Source organism: Benincasa hispida, chromosome 6, assembly GCF_027475165.1.
Source record: "Benincasa hispida cultivar pf3 chromosome 6, pf3_genome.v1.1, whole genome shotgun sequence".
NCBI classification, from domain to species: Eukaryota; Viridiplantae; Streptophyta; class Magnoliopsida; order Cucurbitales; family Cucurbitaceae; genus Benincasa; species Benincasa hispida.
The window spans coordinates 8,621,624-8,642,406 of record NC_143483.1 but is presented as its reverse complement, the minus strand read 5'-3'; the positions used below and the strand labels follow the sequence as shown (position 1 = coordinate 8,642,406).

Sequence of the window (20,783 nt, the reverse complement as noted above, 5' to 3'; positions counted from 1 at the left end):
AAAGAAAAGAAAAAAAAATAACTCGACAACCCAATTAGGTTGGGTTGGGTTGGGTTGAATAAGAGGCCCTATTTGGATCATTTGGGTAGCCAATTCGACCAACCCAAATTTTCAAGTTGATCCAAAAGTCCTTCAAATCAATCCAACTCAATCCATATACACCCTCAATATTAAGCATACCCTAATTGTGACTTGGCTAAGCTTTAGGGTTGAAATGGTAATTCCAGCTCAACATTGAAACAAGAGATTTTTTAACTCTTTTGATGTCAAGTTCGTAAAAGGTTAAATGGCAAAAGATGTGTTGTGTGCTATTTTTCTTTAAATTTCGTATATTTTACTTGTTTAAGAAGTTTCAATCTAATCTCTGATTACTTGGTGATTGTTAAAATTGATTGGCCATGAGCATTATTACGGGTACAAGTTAAAAGTAGCATGATACAGACCGAATTGTCAATTAAAGACTAAAATGAGCCAAAGAAAATGAGGTTGGCTTGGGCCTGATCCAAGTCAACAGTCTCAATCTCGACCCTTGCCAAATACTTAAAACATGTCCCAACCCAAAGTAGCATTTTAGGCCCAAGATATAGCCTAATGAAAACGCTCAACCTCAATGACCCTTCTCAAATGCCTAAGGAGGAATGTTTTATGCATGCCTCGACCCAAAATAACATTTTAGACCCAAGATATGTCCTAAGAAAAACGCTCGACCTCCGTCTAACCAAACACGTAACCAAGCACACCCCTCGTCCTAGTTGGTTATCTAATTATTCTAAAGCCACTCAGAAACCCTAGAGAATACCCTAGGTCAACTTTCTCTATAAATACATCATTATAACATCATATAAGGTAATTTGAGTCCAACTCTCAAACTATCAAACTTCCACACCCTTTTACTTTATTATTTAAGCATAAGAGTATGTGTGGCAAGCACCACATCAGTGTGCAGATTTTCTCTTTTGCAGACCACATTTTTCTCCACTTCAAATAAATTCACTGTTGATATCACGTAAAGGTCAAATGTGTTTCTCTTGTAAAAAAATTGGCATCAACAGTTAACATTATTTGTGGGGAATCCTTGTTAGTTTTTTTCCTCCACTTATCGATATGCTTAAACACATAGGATTGTCCCATCTGACATAGGGTCACACTTGTGTCTATTCCGCCGTTGAGAACACTTCTCCAAACTACAATTTGTACATTGAGGTTGTCCAATTCTCAAGTTGGACTTTTTTTGGGTCACTTGTCGTTACTAGGGAAATCATTGTAAATTTTCTTTCCTTCGTTTATTGTTATTATGCTTAAACTCAACAGGTAGTCTTGCTCCCGTTTGACCTGGATTGCGTTGAGAACGTCGTCCTTTAGAGACGTCGTTAGAAGGATCAGTGCAGGAGTTTGTGAGTCAGATCCTTAAATAATTAACTTAGGAGGTGTTTGATAAATGGGTATGAGTTATTGGGTTGGGTGGGTATTTATTACCTATATTTGTTAAGCCCATAAAGAAAACTTATAGGTTATTAAAACCCTTTTTTACCCACTCAAAACTCCCCTTTTTTATCCCCTCAAAACTAACCCTAACAATCAATATATTTTCATTTCTTTCTCTCTTCCCTCATCTTTTTCGTTTGGATCCAATTTATTTATTTTTTTTTTTTTATCGTCAAACCTATGGGTTATTAAAACTCATTTTTTACCCACTCAAAACTCCCCTTTTTTTATCCCTCAAATTTTTATCCCTCAAAACTAACCCTAAAAATCAATATATATATATATATCGTCAAACCTTTGGATTCTATTTTCATTTCTTTCTCTCTTCCCTCATCTTTGCCGTTTGAATCCCCAAATATACTATCCATATTATATAAAAATAAATTGTATGATATGTAAAATAATAAAGTTAAGTTAGCAAGATTCAATATATATACATACAATATACCAATTAGTAATTGGGACAATTATCTTCAATATATATACATACATTCACTATATATACATACAATATACAATATACCAATTAATTGATCAACAATATGAAATATATTTTGTTGGTATGTTTTATCGATTGAAGAGAATTAGAAATATATCCGTTTTTGAAAAGAATATATGAAAAATAATATATTATGTTCTACAAATTGAGATTGTCCAGTTTATGTCATAAATGATTTGAGAAAATACGTGTATATTTGAAAATTAATCAACAATAGCAAAGCATAAAACTAAAAATATAAAATAATGAAATAAAAAAAAACAAACAGAAAAAAATAGAACTAATCTCATTTATAAAAAAACTGCATCAGATCCTTCAATTCAATTCAACTCAACTCTGCACAACAAACACAGACAATAATTACCAACTAACTCTGCAAACAAATACAAACAATTTAACTCCCCAGATAATTTAATGCTCCAGATAATAATTACCCATTCAACTCAACTCTCTACTTTTATCACATACCAAACACACCCTTAGTGTATATTTAGTTCTTAAAATTTTAAATAAATTGTTTAATAAGTCTTTTCAAATGAATGAATAAGATAAATTCAATCTTCGACCTTCCTTTGACCACTTAAGTATGGAATTAGCAATTTTTAAGGGTTTTGTTGAGCGTTTGCATTGGTGTTGTTGAATGATCATATAATAATACAATTAGCCCGCCCACCAATTTAGTGGGAAGAAGAAGTGTATGCCACAAATATAATTAAGAATACGGAAAAAGGAGATTACAAAATTGAATTAATTGACGACCACTTTGTCCAACTTAATTACCAATTCCGAGAACCATCATTACCTAATCCCAAATAATAAACAATAGAAAAAAAATGAATTAAATTTTTGAAAACGAAAAATTGCACGATTTTTTGTTAAAAAGTAGACCAAACTCATACAACACCTAAATTTTTCTCTACAAAAAATATCAATCTATAATATAAATTTTGGTTTGTATCAATCAGCATTCGGATGGAATTGTGACAAAAAAAAAAAAAAGTTTCTAAATCAAATCTTCTCATCTTTATTGTACTAAAAAAAACTTTAGATAATATCAATTAAAGTCTAAATTTTCGTTAATGTTTCGATTTCGACTATCCATTAAGTTATATTTGGATAAATATCACAACATATAATTTTATCAAATAAATCTTTTAACTTTCATAAACGACTCAATTAAGAATTTCTTTAAAAACTATTCCTAAATTAATTCAACTCATCTATTTAATCTAATATTTAAAGTCGCACACGTGAGTTTCATAAAGGTTCTAAACTAATTTTCTTGTAATAATTTAAAAGATTAATTAAAAAAACATTAATATCTCAGACGATATTTTTCAAACTAAATCTAAAATGTGTAAATTAATATAAGTTCAAGATTTAAATTGATAAAATTATTAATTCAAAAATTTCTTAAATAATAATACATTTTATTTTTATTTCTCTCCAAACGTTTTTAAGTAAAAAGTAACGATTAGATGCAACTAACTCATGTTTCGTTAATCCTTTTCCCATGGAGGGTTAACTTTGTTGCACATTCCAATTAAATCCGGAGAGTTTCCTAGAAAAGCCAAAGCTTCCTTTAATTAAATTGAGCAATTACACTAACCGACCCACCCACCTTCCCCTCTCAAACGAAGTTTCCTATTCAACAATTGTCCAATTTATTTACACATTTCTTCCTTTAATTAAATTAAATTTCTTTTGACTTTCTTACCAAAACCCAAAAGTCCCCTGTTTCCTTCCACTTTCAAACCCAATACGCGCAAAACAGAGCTTCTTCAAATACCCCATTCAACAATCAACCTTCCACCCAACAAACAAACAAACACATTCATTCATTCATTCACAAACTCCATGGATTTCGGTGTCTACAACGTTTCAATGGACGACAAAACAACCACACAAAATCCCTCTTTCCGATTCCTCATAGTCATCGACTTCCTCCGTTTTCAGAAACTTGCCTCTTGGCTCTACGCCTTCGCCACCACAAAACAAAAACCGAGTAGTTTTCCGGCCACTTCAAAAACAGAGGAACACGGCGGCGAGGAGAGGCTGATGACTACTGAGGAGATGAAATGGGTTATGGGGAATTTAGGGATTGATTGCGGCGAAGAGTCGGTTCCTCTGTTTGGGTCAACGGAAGAAGTGGCGGAGATGTTCGATGAAAGGGCGGCGAGTACGGTGGAGGTGAAGAAAGCTTTTGATGTGTTTGATGTGAACGGCGATGGTTTCATCGACAGTGAAGAATTACAGAGAGTGATGTGCGTTTTGGGGTTCAAAGAAGGAGAAAGGATCCAGAATTGCGAGAGGATGATTCGTAAGTTCGATCATAACGGAGATGGAAGAATTGATTTTGAAGAATTTCTTAAATTGATGGAATCAGTAGTTTGATGGTAACTGGAATTATTGATTATTCTTTCTTTCTTTCTTTTTTCAATTTATATAAATATTTTGTAGTGGAAGGAGATTCTTGAATTGATGTTGTAGTGTGGTCGAAAATGAAGCCTTTTGCCCCTTTGTGGTGTTTCTTGTTTTTGGGGGGTAAATGGAATTGAAATTTTGGCCCATCCTATTTCTCTATGTAATTTTCATACATAAAAATTAAAATACAATACATATGTATGTATTTATATCTTTACTTTATGTTTCTGATCATCTAATTTTACCACCCTATCTCTTATCAAAGAATTGCCAAAAAAAAAAACATGAAAATTAATCGATTAATAAATAAGAGTAAGGGGAAAATCAGTTCGTACTAATGGGGAAATTGCCAAAAAATAGGACATATTAGAGGGGCTTAAAGACTTTTGTGATCAATTGTTTTGAAAAAAAGAGTTTTAGAAACAAATGACATATGAAATGTCCAAGCTGCCCCTTACTTAAAAAAAAAAGCCCTAAAAGATTGAAAACCCACGATTTCTCCCTCTCGCGCTCGACTTCTACTGCACGGCGGCCAACATTTCACAACCAACGGACGACGGCGCACCATTGGACGGAGCGGTGATTTGGACAACACAGGCGGTGACTTGGACCGCAGCGATGACTTGGTTCCATTTCGGCGACTTGGACAACAGCAGATACTTCATCAGACGACGGCTAAAACTAAGCAGCTACTTCGGACTAAACGGTGAAGACAACAGTATAGGAAAGCCAAGCTTCTTACTCAAACTCCAACCATTATAAGGAACTTAGACCTTGATTTTGATTCTAGACATTTGGGTTGTTTACTGATTTTTGTTGTTTTTTTAAGAGTTTTCTTAGAAAATGGGCCAAAATAACCTATTGGAAGTTTCATTTTGTTTTTTTATCTATTTTTTAAAACAATTTTTTTTATCGATGAAAATGATGTAAGTGTGGTTGTATAATTACTCTTATGCCCCTAATTAAATTTTCACTTCCAATTTCAACCACCAACCTATAAAATTAATTCACAATCTTCACCTAAAATTAATTTATCCAAAAACCATTGACAAAAATTATTCACACAAAAAATTCTCGACCAAAATTAATTTGTTTACAACCCCACAAAAAATTCTCTTCACCAAATTATTTCCAGAACGAAATCGTCAAGTCCAAAACTTGTATTTTACAAAGTTGTAATTTTGTACACTCCGTCGTAAGAAGGTATGTATTTCATTTTTGTATGTAATAAGGTATATATTTCATTTTTGTATGTAAGAAGGTATATATTTCATTTTTGTATGTATTCTCAATAGTTCACTCATTTTTGGAAAAATTGACAAAACTAAATGATATTTTTGGAGTTTGATTTATGCTTGCTTTGTTGATTTTTTTTTTCATTTGATATTTATTTATAAATTTATAAAAAATTATTAAAAAAATTAAAAAAAAGTAGCAATTTTTTTTTTTTTTTTAAATACCCGGTTGGGCTTTACCAGGTATAAAGCAAATGAGTTCAAATTACCCGGTCGGATTTCACTAGGGAAAAAATAAATGTTGGAATAAATTTGATACCCGGTCGAGCTTCATTGGGTAGAAAGAAAGTGAGTTCAAATTACCTGGTTGGGCTTCACCGGGAGCAAAATAAATGTTGAAATAAGTTTGATTCCCGGTCGGGCTTCATTGGGTATGGAATAAAATGATTGACCCCTCACCGGGTGACTCGACTGGGCTTCACCGAGTCTTTCTCGAGTATGGGCCTAGTAGAGTTAACCTAGCCTGGTCGGGGCGCACAAAAAGCATGATTCTGTTTTTTGGTCTGGTGTTCTACCTGGCCAGGTGGATGACCAGGCCAAAAACAGAATCATTCTTTTTTTTTTTTTAGTTTAGTTTTATTTTTCTTTTTCCTTTTATTTTTTATTTTTATTTTTCTTTTAACTACATTATATTAATACATTCTTTATATAAATTATAGGAAAATGCCTCGTGTTTGGATTTGTTTCGGTGGTGTTTGGAATGAAAGGGAAAATGATTATGATGGAGAGAGTTGCGAGGGTTTGACATTGAGTTAGACACGACTTATAATGAATTCTTGACCGAAGTTTATAGGATAAGTGGTATAATGTCACATGAGTATAATCTTGTTATAAGGTGTATACTTCAATTAAGATCCAAAGCCCCTACATTTGTAATTCGGAATGATGAAGATCTACACATATTCCTTACATAGGAAGAGGACTCAATAATACACTTTCTGTATCCACGCTTCCAAACTGTTCAACAAATCAAGGATTTCATCCAACAAATTCATATATCTGACGAACTAAAGAAATCCCTTCAACATCTAGGCCAGTACATTGGAAGATGGAGTCGAATAATCCATTTTTCCCCACATATTTTAACCCACCACTTACTTCGTCACTTAGTAATTTGGCGACTCATAACTTAGGGGATTATGTAGACCAAGGTCAATATTTCGATGATTGGTCTTGGAGGGAGAAGGATGATGGAGAGGAATCCAAGATTACCCACCATACACCTCATGTAAAAGAACGAACAATCAAAGACTACGAAGGCTCGTCACATGCAACGGGTCATGACTTGTCACATCCTTCTAGTAGCACAATCACCATGCTAGGTTAGTCTTATTCTTATGAAGATGTGCAAGTTGGTGACATATTTATATCTAAGAAGGATTTAAAGATGTGGTTATCTATGTTAGCTATTAGAGGTAACTTTCAGTTTAGGGTGAAGAAGTCGACCACAACATTATACAGAGTTATATCCTTAGTTGAAGAATGCAAATGGAGACTTCGAGCCGTTAAATTGAAAAATTGTGAAATATTTAATATCTCTAAGTATGACAATATCCACACATGTAGAAATAAAATATTGACTACGATCATAGACAAACTTCTAGTTGGGTTCTCGGACATTTAATTTCGTTGAAGTTTAAAGATGTTAGTCGTTTATATAGACTGAAGGACATTGTGAAGGATATAAAACAAGAGTATGGTGTGAGTTTAAGTTACGACAAGGCATGGAGGGCAAGGGAAGTTAGGGGTCAGCAGAAGAATCGTACAAGAAGTTACCTAAATTTTTTGAAGTCTTACAAACTGAAAATCTTAGTTCAACATTTAAATATGATTTGTAGGAAGATAAATATTTCAAGCATGTCTTTATGGATTTTGGTGCTTCCATTAGGGGGTCTCTAAACTGCATTCGCCCTATTTTAATTGTAGATGGAACACATTTAAGGGGTAAGTACAGTGGTAAACTCCTACTTGCGACTACGGTAGATGGAAATAATTAAATATACCCAGTCGCATTCGGTATATCTGGTGGAGAAACTGATGAATCTTAGGTGTGGTTCCTTCAACAATAAGATGTGCAATTGGGCAAGTTCATGATTTGATTATCGTATCAGATAGACACCCTAGCATAAAAAGGCAATTATCACGGTCTTCTCAGAAGCATTTCATGGTATCTGCATCTATCACTTGAAAGCTAATTTAAATAGTCTATCAGTGATAGACCATATTATTGGTAGGAGTCTATCAGTGATAGACCATATCACTGGTAAGAGTCTATCAATGATAGAAGCCTATTTCTAATAGACTTGGGAGTCTATCAATGATAGAAGTTTTTTTTTTAAATGATGTTATACATTTTGTTATTCTTCCTAAAGATGCTATCAATTGTGATTACCCTTAATTTTAAGAATAAAGATATCTTGGATATTTTCGACAAAGCAGCCAAAGCAAGTTGTGAGTCTGTGTTCAACTACCATTGGAGTCAATTTGCAGGGTATCCAGGTGCACGCAAATACCTAGAAGATATTGGTCTTTAGCAGTGGGCTAGGGTGTACCAATGAAATAGAAGGTACAATCAAATGGCAACAAATCTCGCCGAGTGCATAAATGGAGTGTTAAAAGATGCACGACAGTTACCAATCACGTCATTTCTAGACCATATTAGAGGTTCGTTACAGGACTTGTATTACAAACGTCGAACGGATGCATCAAATAGTACGTCAAGACTGTCGGACTATGCAATAATTCGTGACACGGCATACAAAGTAAGCAGACATGAAGTTAGGTAAATTGATCAACATGAGTTCGAGGTGATAGATGGAGGTTTGGGAAGCCGTGTAAATATTCACGCAGGAACATGCCTTGTCACAAGTTTGATTATTATGAAATCCCTTGTTCACACGCCATTGTTGCATGCAAGGTTCAAAATATTGATCCTATCTCTCTTTGTTCACGGGTATACTCTATTGATGCAGTGTTGGTTGTGTATGCTGAACCTACGACCACTTGGACACCTTTCGGAGTGGAAACAATCATCGGCCTTCGTCAATATTGAAACATTGCCTCCAAAATGAAGTTAGGTCAATTGATCAACATGAGTTCGAGGTGATAGATGGAGGTTTGGGAAGCCATGTATTTCACACAGGAACATGCACTTGTCGCAAGTTTGATTATTATGAAATCCCTTGTTCACATGCCATTGTTGCATGCAAGGTTCGAAATATTGATTCTATCTCTCTTTGTTCACGGGTATACTCTATTGATGCATTGTTGGTTGCGTATGTTGAACCTATACGACCACTTGGACACCTTTCGGAGTGGAAACAATCATCGGCCTTCGTTAATGTTGAAACATTGCCTCCAAAAAGAGTTCCAAGAGTAGGTCGCCCACAAACAACAAAATTTCCTTCTGTAGGTGAATTTCGTCAAGTCCACAAGTGTTCTAGATGTGGGCAACAGGGTCACAACAAAACGACATTCAATCAACCTTTTAATACTGCCGAGTGATGTATGGATTTTTTTTTTTATTTAGCATAATATTTTTGTGAATTTGGATGATATTTTGCAACCATTGGTATATATTTGTTGTTTTTTTACATGCATCCGGCCCAGAATTGGTATATATTTGTTGTTTTTTACATGCGTCTGATTAGGAATTAGCTCCAATTTGCATGCGCCCGGTCAGGAATTGGTATATATTTGTTGTTTTTTGCATGCGCCCAGCCAAAAATTGGCGCCAATTTGCATGCGCCTAGTCGGGAATTGGTATATATGTGTTGTTTTCTGCATGCGCCCGACCGAAAATTGACGCAAATTTGCATGCGCCTGGGTGGGAATTGGTATATATATGTGTTTTTTTTTTTGCATGGTCCGGCCGGAAATTGGCACCAATTTGCCTGTGCCCGGTCGGAAATTGGTATATATTTGTTGTTTTTAAGATGCGCCTGACTGGGAATTGACGCCAATTTGCATGCGCCCGATTGGGAATTGGTATACATTTTTTGTTTTTTACATGTGCCCAGCCTGGAATTGGCACCAATTTACATGCGTCCTGCCAGAAATTGGTATATATTTGTTGTTTTTAAGATCCAACCGACCGGGAATTCGCTCTTATTTTCATGTGCCCGACTGGGAATTGGTATATATTTGTTGTTTTTTGCATGCGCCCGACTGGGAATTGGCTTTTATTTGCATATGATCGACCGGGGATTGGTATACTTTGATGATTTTTTCGACTAGCAAACCACTCCCAAACTATAAATTTTCATTCATCCCTTCAACCATTAATTACAGAAAAGCTTACAAAGTTCTAAAACAATTCTCTATTTGCCCAAATCTGAACGATATATTGTCTACGAAAATATTGCATTCTATCTTGTGTTAAGGTGTCCATTTTGGACCCTATTACATCATATTCGAAAAATTTACATGTGAACATACCACAATCACCACTCTCATGTTGTTGAGGCATGAAAGCATCTCAGCGTAGAGTCCAACGATCAATTAGAAGATTATGGGACTCCATTACCGCACTAGCAATAAGTAGAACGGGAAATTTTTTGCACACTGATCTCATTTCACGTTCCAAGTCTGCATTCGAATGTAATATGATTAATGAATCGAACACGATTAATTCTCTGACCTGGAAGTCCGCACAAACAAGCACCCAATGCATCCCAGAGAGGTTGAAAGGCATGTAAACAGCATCGACGTTGCTCCAAGGTACATCATAGTCAGTGTGTTTACCATGAACATACTTTAATATGTTCGTTGCCTAACTCCAATTGATAGTATGAAGATCACATCTTAGGAAGTTCTAAAGAACCAATGAGTGCATGAACCTATGGACTAACATATAACGTATCTATAATGCTAGATAACGTCCTGTAACTACAATGTCAGCTATGGCAAATTTTCGACAACACAAGTTCGGTTGGGCTTGCATTTTTGTTTTTATGAACATAAAAAATGTGTCTATTACCTGCACGATAAGAGTGTTTAATTAAATAGGGACACATATACACACACGATAATCTTTATTAAAGGTTATATATCTTCTCATTCATCCATTCAGACGGTGTTAATAGACTATTAAACCATTTTTTTATCCATTTGAATCATCACAGCAGGGTCTATGTTGTCCAACCACTTTTGAAATTTAATGTTAAGATCTTCAGGTATGTCAACGAAGGGATCGTACTTCGGTTTCATATTTTTCGCCTCTTCCCATACTTAATTGTGTCCTTCCACAGTGTAGTTAATTTCCAAGAAAATTTCCTCATTCAGCCACCGCCACCTTCTATTACATTTACATTTTCCGTGTCTTATGAACCTATATCGACAACCTACACAATAAAATTTGTAGTGAACTTATAAGAATAGTGTTGTTCGATCAATCGAAAAATTCTTGTGAACTTATAGATGATGGCTACACTTTTATGTCAATTATAGATTTATTCAATCAAATAAATAATAAAATTTCAATTATTATTCATAATTACAACAATAGGAGGATAAAGACGATAAGAACAAACTAAATAGGAAAAACAATTATTATTCAAAATTTCATACTAAATAGGAAGACATAGACGATAAGAACAGATAGCAAGGATCATGATGATATATCCTAACTTTTGAACGACAATATTACATCAACAGTTTTGGCCGTTAACTTCCCAATGAGGTCATACCTCGTCCTTCTGTCCATCAATGTCGGACCCTTCATCTATAACATCGTCTCCTGGAACTGCCATAGGTACAATATCACCACCTACAACACCTACAGCTCCAGGAGAATGACCATCCCTATCACCATCGTTTGTCACAGCATGATCACTCGTACCTCCATGGTCCCCACCTTTAGTGCAATCAACGTCTTTTCCCTACATGCATAGTTATTAGACATCCTTTCCCTGTATGCTTATTTATGAAGAGAACAGACAAGAAGGATCATAATGGTATATACTTATTTTTTATAATCGTCGCAAGTACTTCTTAATGCTTTTTAGGTCAGGTTCCAAACTTTCCACGCGACGATCAAGACGTTTGACTAACTTAATCAACTTGCGGTACTTCTTCCATTTCTTTTCGGACTTCCCATTATGCCTTTGTTGATTATCGCTGTCATCAACCTCCTTAGTGTTTGAAGGTCCAACAACATCGCCATCATTTGTGGGTATAGGTAGTTCTAATTGTGCAGGTGGTGCAGGTAGTGAAAGTGGTGCAAGTGGAGGGATGAGTGTCTCCATAACACAATTCATAAATTGAATCTCTTCCTCAGAAGGAACGATTTGCAATGTGCTTACCTACAAAAAATTGTAATCATGAATAAACAAACTAAGAAGCTATAATCATCAAAATAATTCTAACCCAAATAACTTAAAAAGGAATATATTGCATCTGACCCGAAGACTTCATCTCTAATCACTCCATATGGAGGAGAATGTGAGCACGACCATCTCCAAATGTGGTATCGCATTGTCATTCAATCTGTTTGCAATGCACCTAGATAATGATGAAATCGTTTCATATGCCCATACCTATATGAAATGTAAGTGTGTATAAGTGGTGTACTTTTATGAATATTCATTAAATCAAACTAATTAAGTTACCTGAAAAGCATGGGGAACCCGTAAAGACTGTACGTCTATCGTTTTCCATCTACATTGCCCTTATATGCTTGTGCTTTATCTTTCAATCCTTGTTTGAATCGTTTAATTGTATTTGCAAAAATTTTCTTACTCCAGTCCTCATTACAAAATCTATTCCAATCATCTATGATCGCTAAATTTTTCAAAAGCCATTTATTTTTTCCTCTCTCTACCCATCATAGAAAACTCAATAAAATAAAACAATGCAATTTTCACAACATCAAAATCATTTTCAAACTCAAGTCTTGGAAAAATAGAGTCCAACTCATATGCCTTCATGCCCTCATTATCGTTTAGATACTTAGCTCTAAGTCTAATAGAAGAATTTTCTCCCTTCACAGTTCTAGTTTGATGTTTTAGTCTTGTAATAAGGTTAAACTCTACTTGGCTGAAGGATACCTTATTCCCCATAAGATTAAAGCTAATAACATCTCACTTAGGTTCCTCTACCTCTCGAAAAAAAATATAATGAATTAGTGGTCCATTGAAGATGATGTTTTGTCAAAGAGAGGGCCAAAACATGTTTGTCTAAACATGTCTAATTTTGTCGGAGTTAGTTTTTTCTTAATTTTAAGGATAGCCTTTCCTATGTGGGAACAACATGAAAGGGTTGCAGGAAAATAGTCATTAGGATGAACCTTCATATCTAGTTCCATTATAACCTACATTTTTCATGAAATTAATAAATTAGAAGACAACACATCAACACATCAATGGTACTTAAGAACAAAAAATATATATAAATATAAAGAAAAAAATTGGCCCGGCCCTATACCCAGTCGGGTACGGGACCGAGCCAAAAACTAGTAGTGATTGCCTACCCCTACCTGGTCCTGCTCACCCTCTTCTCGGTCCAGTCCACTACTCCCTTTGTTTCTGGATTTTGGCCCGGCTGGGCCTGGGCCAACATCCAGAAGCGAAGAGTGAAACTCCCAGCCTGGCCATACCCTTCCCAGTCTCGACCGGGCACCCCCCCACCCTTACCCGATCCCGATCTAGTCTACCAGCTCCCCTCCCCCTACCCGGTCCCGGTCTAGCCTTCACGGGGAGTCCTCGCTTCTGGATTTTGGCCCAATCCAATACCCGGTCGGGCTCAGGACTGAGCCATATACCAATCTTCCCTTCCCCCTACCCGTTCCCTTCCCCTTACCCAGTCTCGATTGAGCATTCACGGGGAGTCCCCACTTCTAGATTTTGGCCCGATCCAATACCCGGCCGGGCCATATACCAATCTTCTCTGCCCGATCACCCTCGTATTAAGCCTAACTACCCTCGTATGAAGCCCGATCGGGCACCCACTACCCTTACCTGGTTTTGCCCCATTCCCTCTTATCCTTTTCTCTCTTTCCCATCGATGCCCGGTTGGGCGCCCCCTACCCTTACCTGGTTTTGCCCCATTCCCTCTTATCCTTTTCTCTCTCTCCCGTCCATACCCGGTCGAATTATACATGGGCCCAACTGGTCTAGCATCGGGCACCAATCTTCCCCAAATCTTCCCCAATCTTCTCTGCCTGGTCACATACCCAGTCAACTTCGTATGAAGCCCGGTCGGGCGCCACCTACCCCTACCCGATTTTCCCCCCTTCCCCCTCGTCTTTTCCTCTCTTTCCCACCTATACCCCAGTTGAAATAGACATAGGGGCTTGGCCGGTCTAGCACCAGGTGCCAATCTTCCCCAATCTTCTCCGCTCGATCATATACTCAGTCAGCATTGTATGAAGTCCGACCGGGTAAAACCGATTTTCGGAAACTTATTTTTAGGCCCAAAATTATTCAGAAAGCATCGGACATGATGTTTTTAGGAAAAAAATTAACATTGAACATAGATCTGGTATAGATTTCAAATAATCATTTTGTAGCATCTAAGATAAACTAACATTGAGCGAAAAAAATGAAAATCCATACCTGATTAGTTGAAAAATCTCAAATAATCTTCAATAAAAAGGAAAATAGAAAGGGAAATGGAGATAAATGGAGTGAGATTGAGGAAATGGTAGAGGGAAATGATGATGACTGAAAATGGCAAGGGAAAATAGTGAGAGTGAGGGTTTAGGGGGTTTGGAGTCACTTAGTTTTTAAAAAGGGCTATTTTTTGTCAATTTCCCAATATTCTTGTTTGATTTTTATTGTTTGTTTTTGGTTTTCTATTTTATTTAATGAGTTTTCTAATTTGTAAATTTATCTTGGCTCTTGAAAAATTTGGGTTTATTTTGCTTTCCTTGCAAATACTGTTGTTGATTGGTTTTATTTCGCAAAAACAAGAGTTACTCCACATTTATGTGTTTCACATTTAAGTGTTATTTTGTATCTTCCGAGAATGTAACACCTATATGTTAGCATAAATTCTTTATATCTATATTAAATAGATAAACCCTAGGATCATTCATGTCAAATTGTCAAGAATAACATACCGGATTCCATTGCAAAATTGATGATAGCTTCAAGATGATGATGGATGACTATGGTCTTCCTCAACCAAAACTCCGAATGCCCTTAGTGGGATCTCCCTCTAGATGGGATAGACTGAGTACTTATTGTTTTGGTATATTGGGGACCATAGCCTAAGGTCTCTTTATATATTAGTTTAATTAGGGTTCCCATTAAACCCTAATTAAATAGGAATGGGCTTCTACCCATTAAGTCCATACCCAGTTAGGAATCTAGGGCCTTAATTAATTAGATCACATAATAGGGCCTAATCTAATAAAATAACCCAATGTGATAAATTATTAATCCACATACGTAGCCTATACTTTAATTAAACATATTATTATTTAAATATGTCTAACAATCTCGCACTTGGGCTATGTTTATGTACCTAATATAATTAAATCACATAAACCTTAAGCGCGCATAAACATGTTATTTCAATAATAGAATTCCCCTTTACTTCAATCTGGTCCATCTCCTGTATTAGTACGGAATCAAGGTGGATTTCGTCACTACCCTTGTAACTAAACCTTCCTTGATCACCAATTCCAATACATTCAATGACATAGATCAAGTATGGATGGATAGCATGGAAACTACATGCAAAATGATTTAGATCATGCCTATTTCCAACTGGTCCAAATTCCTTAATAAGATCATTCTAAAAAACTTTATGCTAAACTGCATGTATGATAAACAAGTTCAAATAATAAAAAATAAACCATCAACTTTATTCTATATAGAAAATACGCAAAATAAGATCAAAGAACATCCTCAATAATAAACTCCCACTAAACCATGGAATCAGAAAAGTGACTAACACCCATGTAAGTAACATGCTCGTGAAAAACTTTAGGTGGTAAACCTTTAATCAATGGATCTGCCACCATAGAGTTTGTTCCTATGTGTTTTATCGAAATTTGACCATTATGAACTCTTTCTTTAACAACCAAAAACTTCACGTCTACATGCTTTGACTTCGTATTGCTTCTGTTGTTGTTGGAATACATCACAGCCGACTTATTGTCACAAAATAATTTTAGTGGTCTTTCTATGCCAACTACTATCCACAGCCCAGTGACAAAATTTCGCAATCATATTCCATGATTGGATGCCTCATAACATGTTATAAACTCCATATCCATGGTAGAAGAAGCCATAAGTGTTTGTTTAACACTTTTCCAGGATACAGCTCCTCCAGCCAACATGAAGATATAGCCTGAAGTGGATCGTAAAGTGTCTTAACATTCAGCATAATCAGAATCAGAATACCCAATGATCTCCAAAACTTCTGATTTTCGATAAGTGAGCATATAATATTTTGTTCTCTATAAATACCTCATAACCCATTTGGCTGCTTTCCAATGATCCATCCCCGAGTTACTCAAATATCTGCCTAACACTCTAACTATGAATGCAATATCTGGATGCGTACATACTTGAGCATACATTAGACTTCCAATGGCCGATGTAGTTATCTGTAAATAATCATGATAACAACGACACATGTAAAGCTTAACTTAGCTAATCACTAGGCTCCTCTTATATGTGAGACTCTTTCTCATTCAAACTTAGCCTACCCTTAAGTATGTGAATATTGTGAGGTAAAACTTAGGCTCCCCCTAGGTGTGTGAGACTCCCTCTCACTCGAAGATATCTTTCTTCCTTCTTGTGAACTCTCTTCACGTGAGAATTTAGGCTCCACCTAAGTCTTAAGAACTTCATTCTCAATGAATAATACCTCAGGATCCCCCTAATATTGAGAAATCCTTCTCAATCAGCTTTGTCTTAGACTCCCCTTAAGATCGAATAATACTACGAAATATTGAAACGTTAACTATAGGAACAATATGAAGAATATACTGCCACAAACAAAGAATAATTCTTTCTTCTTCGAATAAGCCCTATGCCGAAAGTACTTGTCAAAGCCCAACTATGAGCTCACAAAATACTACATGTGGCAATCCTTGCAATAAGAATTCTTGGGCATGGAAAGATGGAAAATATCCCCACTTAAAATCAGCAATTCATTAAAAAGGAAAAAATCCTAGAGAAAATATTCTGCATAATAATTTAAATAAGGAAAGAAATATTTTGTAGAGTTGGCATCTCGAGTCACAACCTCTGAGACACGTTCCCACAGAGACATAATTTGAAACAACTTATAAACTGCCAAAGGAGCAAATGTCAAGAGTATTAAATAAATATATATAGCCAATATCAAAGATCTAACGATTTGGAGTTGGGCGTTTCAAGTTTGAAAATTGAAAATTTGCTACGAGATGTTCCGAGATATTGATGTTGCAAAAAAAAAATAGTAACTAACTATCTAACAGATGTCTAAACCCACCCTAAGTCACCTAAAATACATATAAAAAATGATTTGAACTTGGGTGTTTCAGGTTTGGAAGATGAAAAGTCATTGCGAGATGTTGCGAGATGTTGCAAGATAAAAGACAAACCTAATAAACTATCTAAAGCATGTTTAACACACCCTAAATCACCTAATACACAAAAATTATTTGGAGTTGGGTGTTTCAAGTTTGGAAGTTGGAAAGTTGTTGCGAGATATTGTGAAATGCTGCAAGATGTTGCGAGATAAAATAATAGTACCTAAAAGACTATCTAAAACATATCTAAACCCACCTTACACCACTACAAATTTGGCCTTTCTTAATGCACAAAATGTTTATTTTCTTGATGGTCATGGCAAAATACCATCAAGAAAAGTACCTTTCTTTACACAATAAACTTTGATATTTAACTTGACGTACATGCACGTCAAGAAAAATATATTTCTTGCGTTGATAGGCAAAACCCATCAAGAAAACTTATTTCTTGATGGGTAATGACCATCAAGAAAAAAAATTGTTTGACGGGCATGGACCATTAATGAATCTAACCACGAAAACAAATATTAAATTTGAGCAGGATTTAGATCTTTGGCACATGGATGTGGTCTTTCTTGATGGGTAATGCCCATCAGGAAAACGTCATTCGTTGATAGGCGATGACCATTAAGGAAAAGCCCAATTTTTTAAATTAAACGGCATCGTTTTAGCTCCCTTACTAATACCTAAACCCCCAAATTTGATCATTATTCTGCGCAAAGAAATACCCTACGTGAAGATCAACAGAAACCCCCAAATCTTGCCATGAAGATTGCTACTTTGAACAATGCTTGTCCTTAAGCATTCCCAAAATAATTACTTAACAACTCACTCAGTCTTTACGCGTTAGCTCAATCTCTCATCATGTCTTCCAAATGTAAGAGTCTGAGATAAGCATATAGTAATGTAAGTTTGATTCTTTCCTAATGAAATATATTTCTGATCTTTTATGTGTCAAGCACATTCCTAAAAAATCCTTTTGCTTTTCTTAAACATACTCATCTTTTAAATCCATAAATGTATTAGAAAGTTCACGTTTTCTAAAAGGCTCTTTTTCCAGTTATTGTTTAATGTTCTTTCATGTGTCGCTTCAGGTAACTCACCTTCATTTTCGCTTGCCCCCACGGACATCCAACAATGAGCAAGTACACTTTACGACAAAACTCTTGCCTAAGCTATATATTTTTTGTTTCCTTAGGCTTAGACATTAGAGTTTGAGATGTTTTATGCTTAGCTTTGGTCCTGGTTACTTACCTTTGTTTTGGCTTGCCCCTACGAGTGTCATGTGAAAATCTAACTATGAGTAAGTGGCATTCACAGCTAAACTCATATCAAGTTGGTTTTCCCATACGCTAATAGTGAAGTTTGTTATTTTTAAGTGAACATATTATATTTTTTTTTTACATATATACGAAATTAAGAAGAGGATCTTTTATGAAAACGAATGCATCAACTCGAACCTCTAATGTGTTGTTTTATGTGGTGAAATAATGAAAGGAATTGTGGTGATGGAAAATGCATTGTGCAACAAGTTTTCTCAGCAAAATCTAAGTATAAATTCTACTGAGTTTCCTGATAAGTCCAGGGTCGAACTCAGGGACTAAGGAAAACAATATGCAGTAGTAAATTTTAAGATCACCTTACGGTAACAAATAAATTAATGGTTGGTTGGTTTGTTGTTTGAAGTATGAAAAGTATGCAACGAATTTAAGAAAAGATTTATTATGCGACAGATACACTAAGTATGCAGAGGAATGGGTTGAGAAGGTCTTTAGCTAGCGTTTCTCGAGAATGCGTTCAAATTATGCGATCATGCTACACTCATGCGACATCAAATCATTTTTCAATGCAAATGCGATGGCTCCTAATTCTAGGACGCATGCGATGAATGCAATAATGTCTATAGAGCTTATTCCTAAGTCTCTAATTCTTGCCTATGCGATGGTGCAAGATGCACATAAGGACAAGGTGACCGCATACAATCGTAACCTATCTCTAGGAAGCATGCAATGCGTTAATAGAAAACAACGCTTATTCCTAAGCTTCTATCTCTTGATTATGCATTTCTAATCTGACTCTCCCGAGCCTAGATTCTAACCTGACTTTTCCAAGCCTAGATTCTATCCTTAGACTACCCTCCTGAATTTCTCTAATGGACGAATGACACATACATAATACAAGATAATCACATAGAATGAAGATCCCCAGTTATGCTAGCTAAGTGCTTCTCAATCCATTCGACAGATTTAGCTACTCATGCGTAATATACAGAGAGTGAACAGATATAAAGATGTAAATTCCATTTCTAAAAATCAGTTCAGAGTACAAAATGACAATAGAAGATAAGGATAGAGAGCATGGTAGCAATTCCTTTCTTCCCAAGGCTTTTACACTGTTAACTCTATTCTACTCAAAAGATGTTTCTACTTCCGCAGGAGTTAGCCCTCTCTCTGATCTCGACGCTTCCGACACTCTTCTAAGTTCACCGAAACGATTTCTTGGTACAATCCCACTTCCCTCGCTTCCGCCTTCTAAGTAAAAGAAAACTATGAACAAGGCTACTTCTATCTAAGGAGAAAATTCTATAACTCTCTGAACTCCTTCACTGAAGGTGGCCTCTGGTATTTATAGAGCTTGGGGGTGAAAGACTTCTTCTCTCTTATGATTGCACTAATGGGACGACATTAACTCTCTGTCTGATGCCCGAATATTTTTCACCGAAAAGTTGAGTGTACTTGCTGCAGTAGGTCGTTAACGGCTTGTCAACTTAATTCGAAACCGACAGTCATCAGCTTTCTGTCCCATCGTGATTTATTACGCTTTTCACCCCAGATGCGCTCACCGTGATACGCCGACTCTATGTGGCAACCTTCTTGAGTAGATATTCATAAGCGCAAATGATCGCATAGCCATGCATTAACGCAATCTCTTGATGCACTCGGTCGTTGATTTCTTTGGATCGTATTTTCCGCCTTGCATCAATGCATTTTCTACACAAAAATACATAAGTTAACTGTTTTCAAGCAATGGACGCATGCAACCACAATATTGTGAACTTAATGCTTTTAGACGCAATAATGTATATTTTTATCATCGCAACCCTACATTGTTTTATAACTTAGCACTGTAATAACGTGCATTTCTACCCGTTATCAACCTCCCCCCCCCCCCCCCCCCCCAAAAAAAAAAAAAAATTTTGGAGGTCAGCAAGGTCCTCATTACTGATAGAGAACTATAAGAATGGCTTAGAAAAATTTCAAAAAAAGGTTTAAGGTGAGGCTTGCACGCATGGAAAATCAAAGATATGTTTTACTTGGAGAAGTTCCTAAACTTAATTCTAACGCTTATCAAAAGATTCTATAGTTATCTAACATTGGTATAGTCATTGAAGTATGAATGCAAGATGCAAGATAGAAGAGCAACTAAAGAAGTAAAAGGGAATTCTTAATACAAACGCACGTAGACAAAATATTGAAATTCCATTCATAAGAGAGAACTACATTCATAAAATTCATAATATGATCAAAACAGACAAAAGCAAGGATTGAAATTACAAAAGAAAGAAATAAGACCAACACTCCCAAATTTAATCATGATGCGCCACATTGTCCCT

General features: G+C 35.9%; 1 protein-coding gene across 1 annotated transcript; it reads left to right on the top strand.

The window, feature by feature from the left end:
* The first annotated feature begins 3,702 nt into the window (after positions 1-3,702).
* Positions 3,703-4,625, top strand: LOC120079529 (putative calcium-binding protein CML46). Its single transcript, XM_039033741.2, has one exon. It carries the CDS (start codon positions 3,842-3,844, stop codon positions 4,376-4,378), a length of 537 nt encoding a protein of 178 aa, XP_038889669.1. The 5' UTR covers positions 3,703-3,841; the 3' UTR covers positions 4,379-4,625.
* Positions 4,626-20,783: the final 16,158 nt, after the last annotated feature.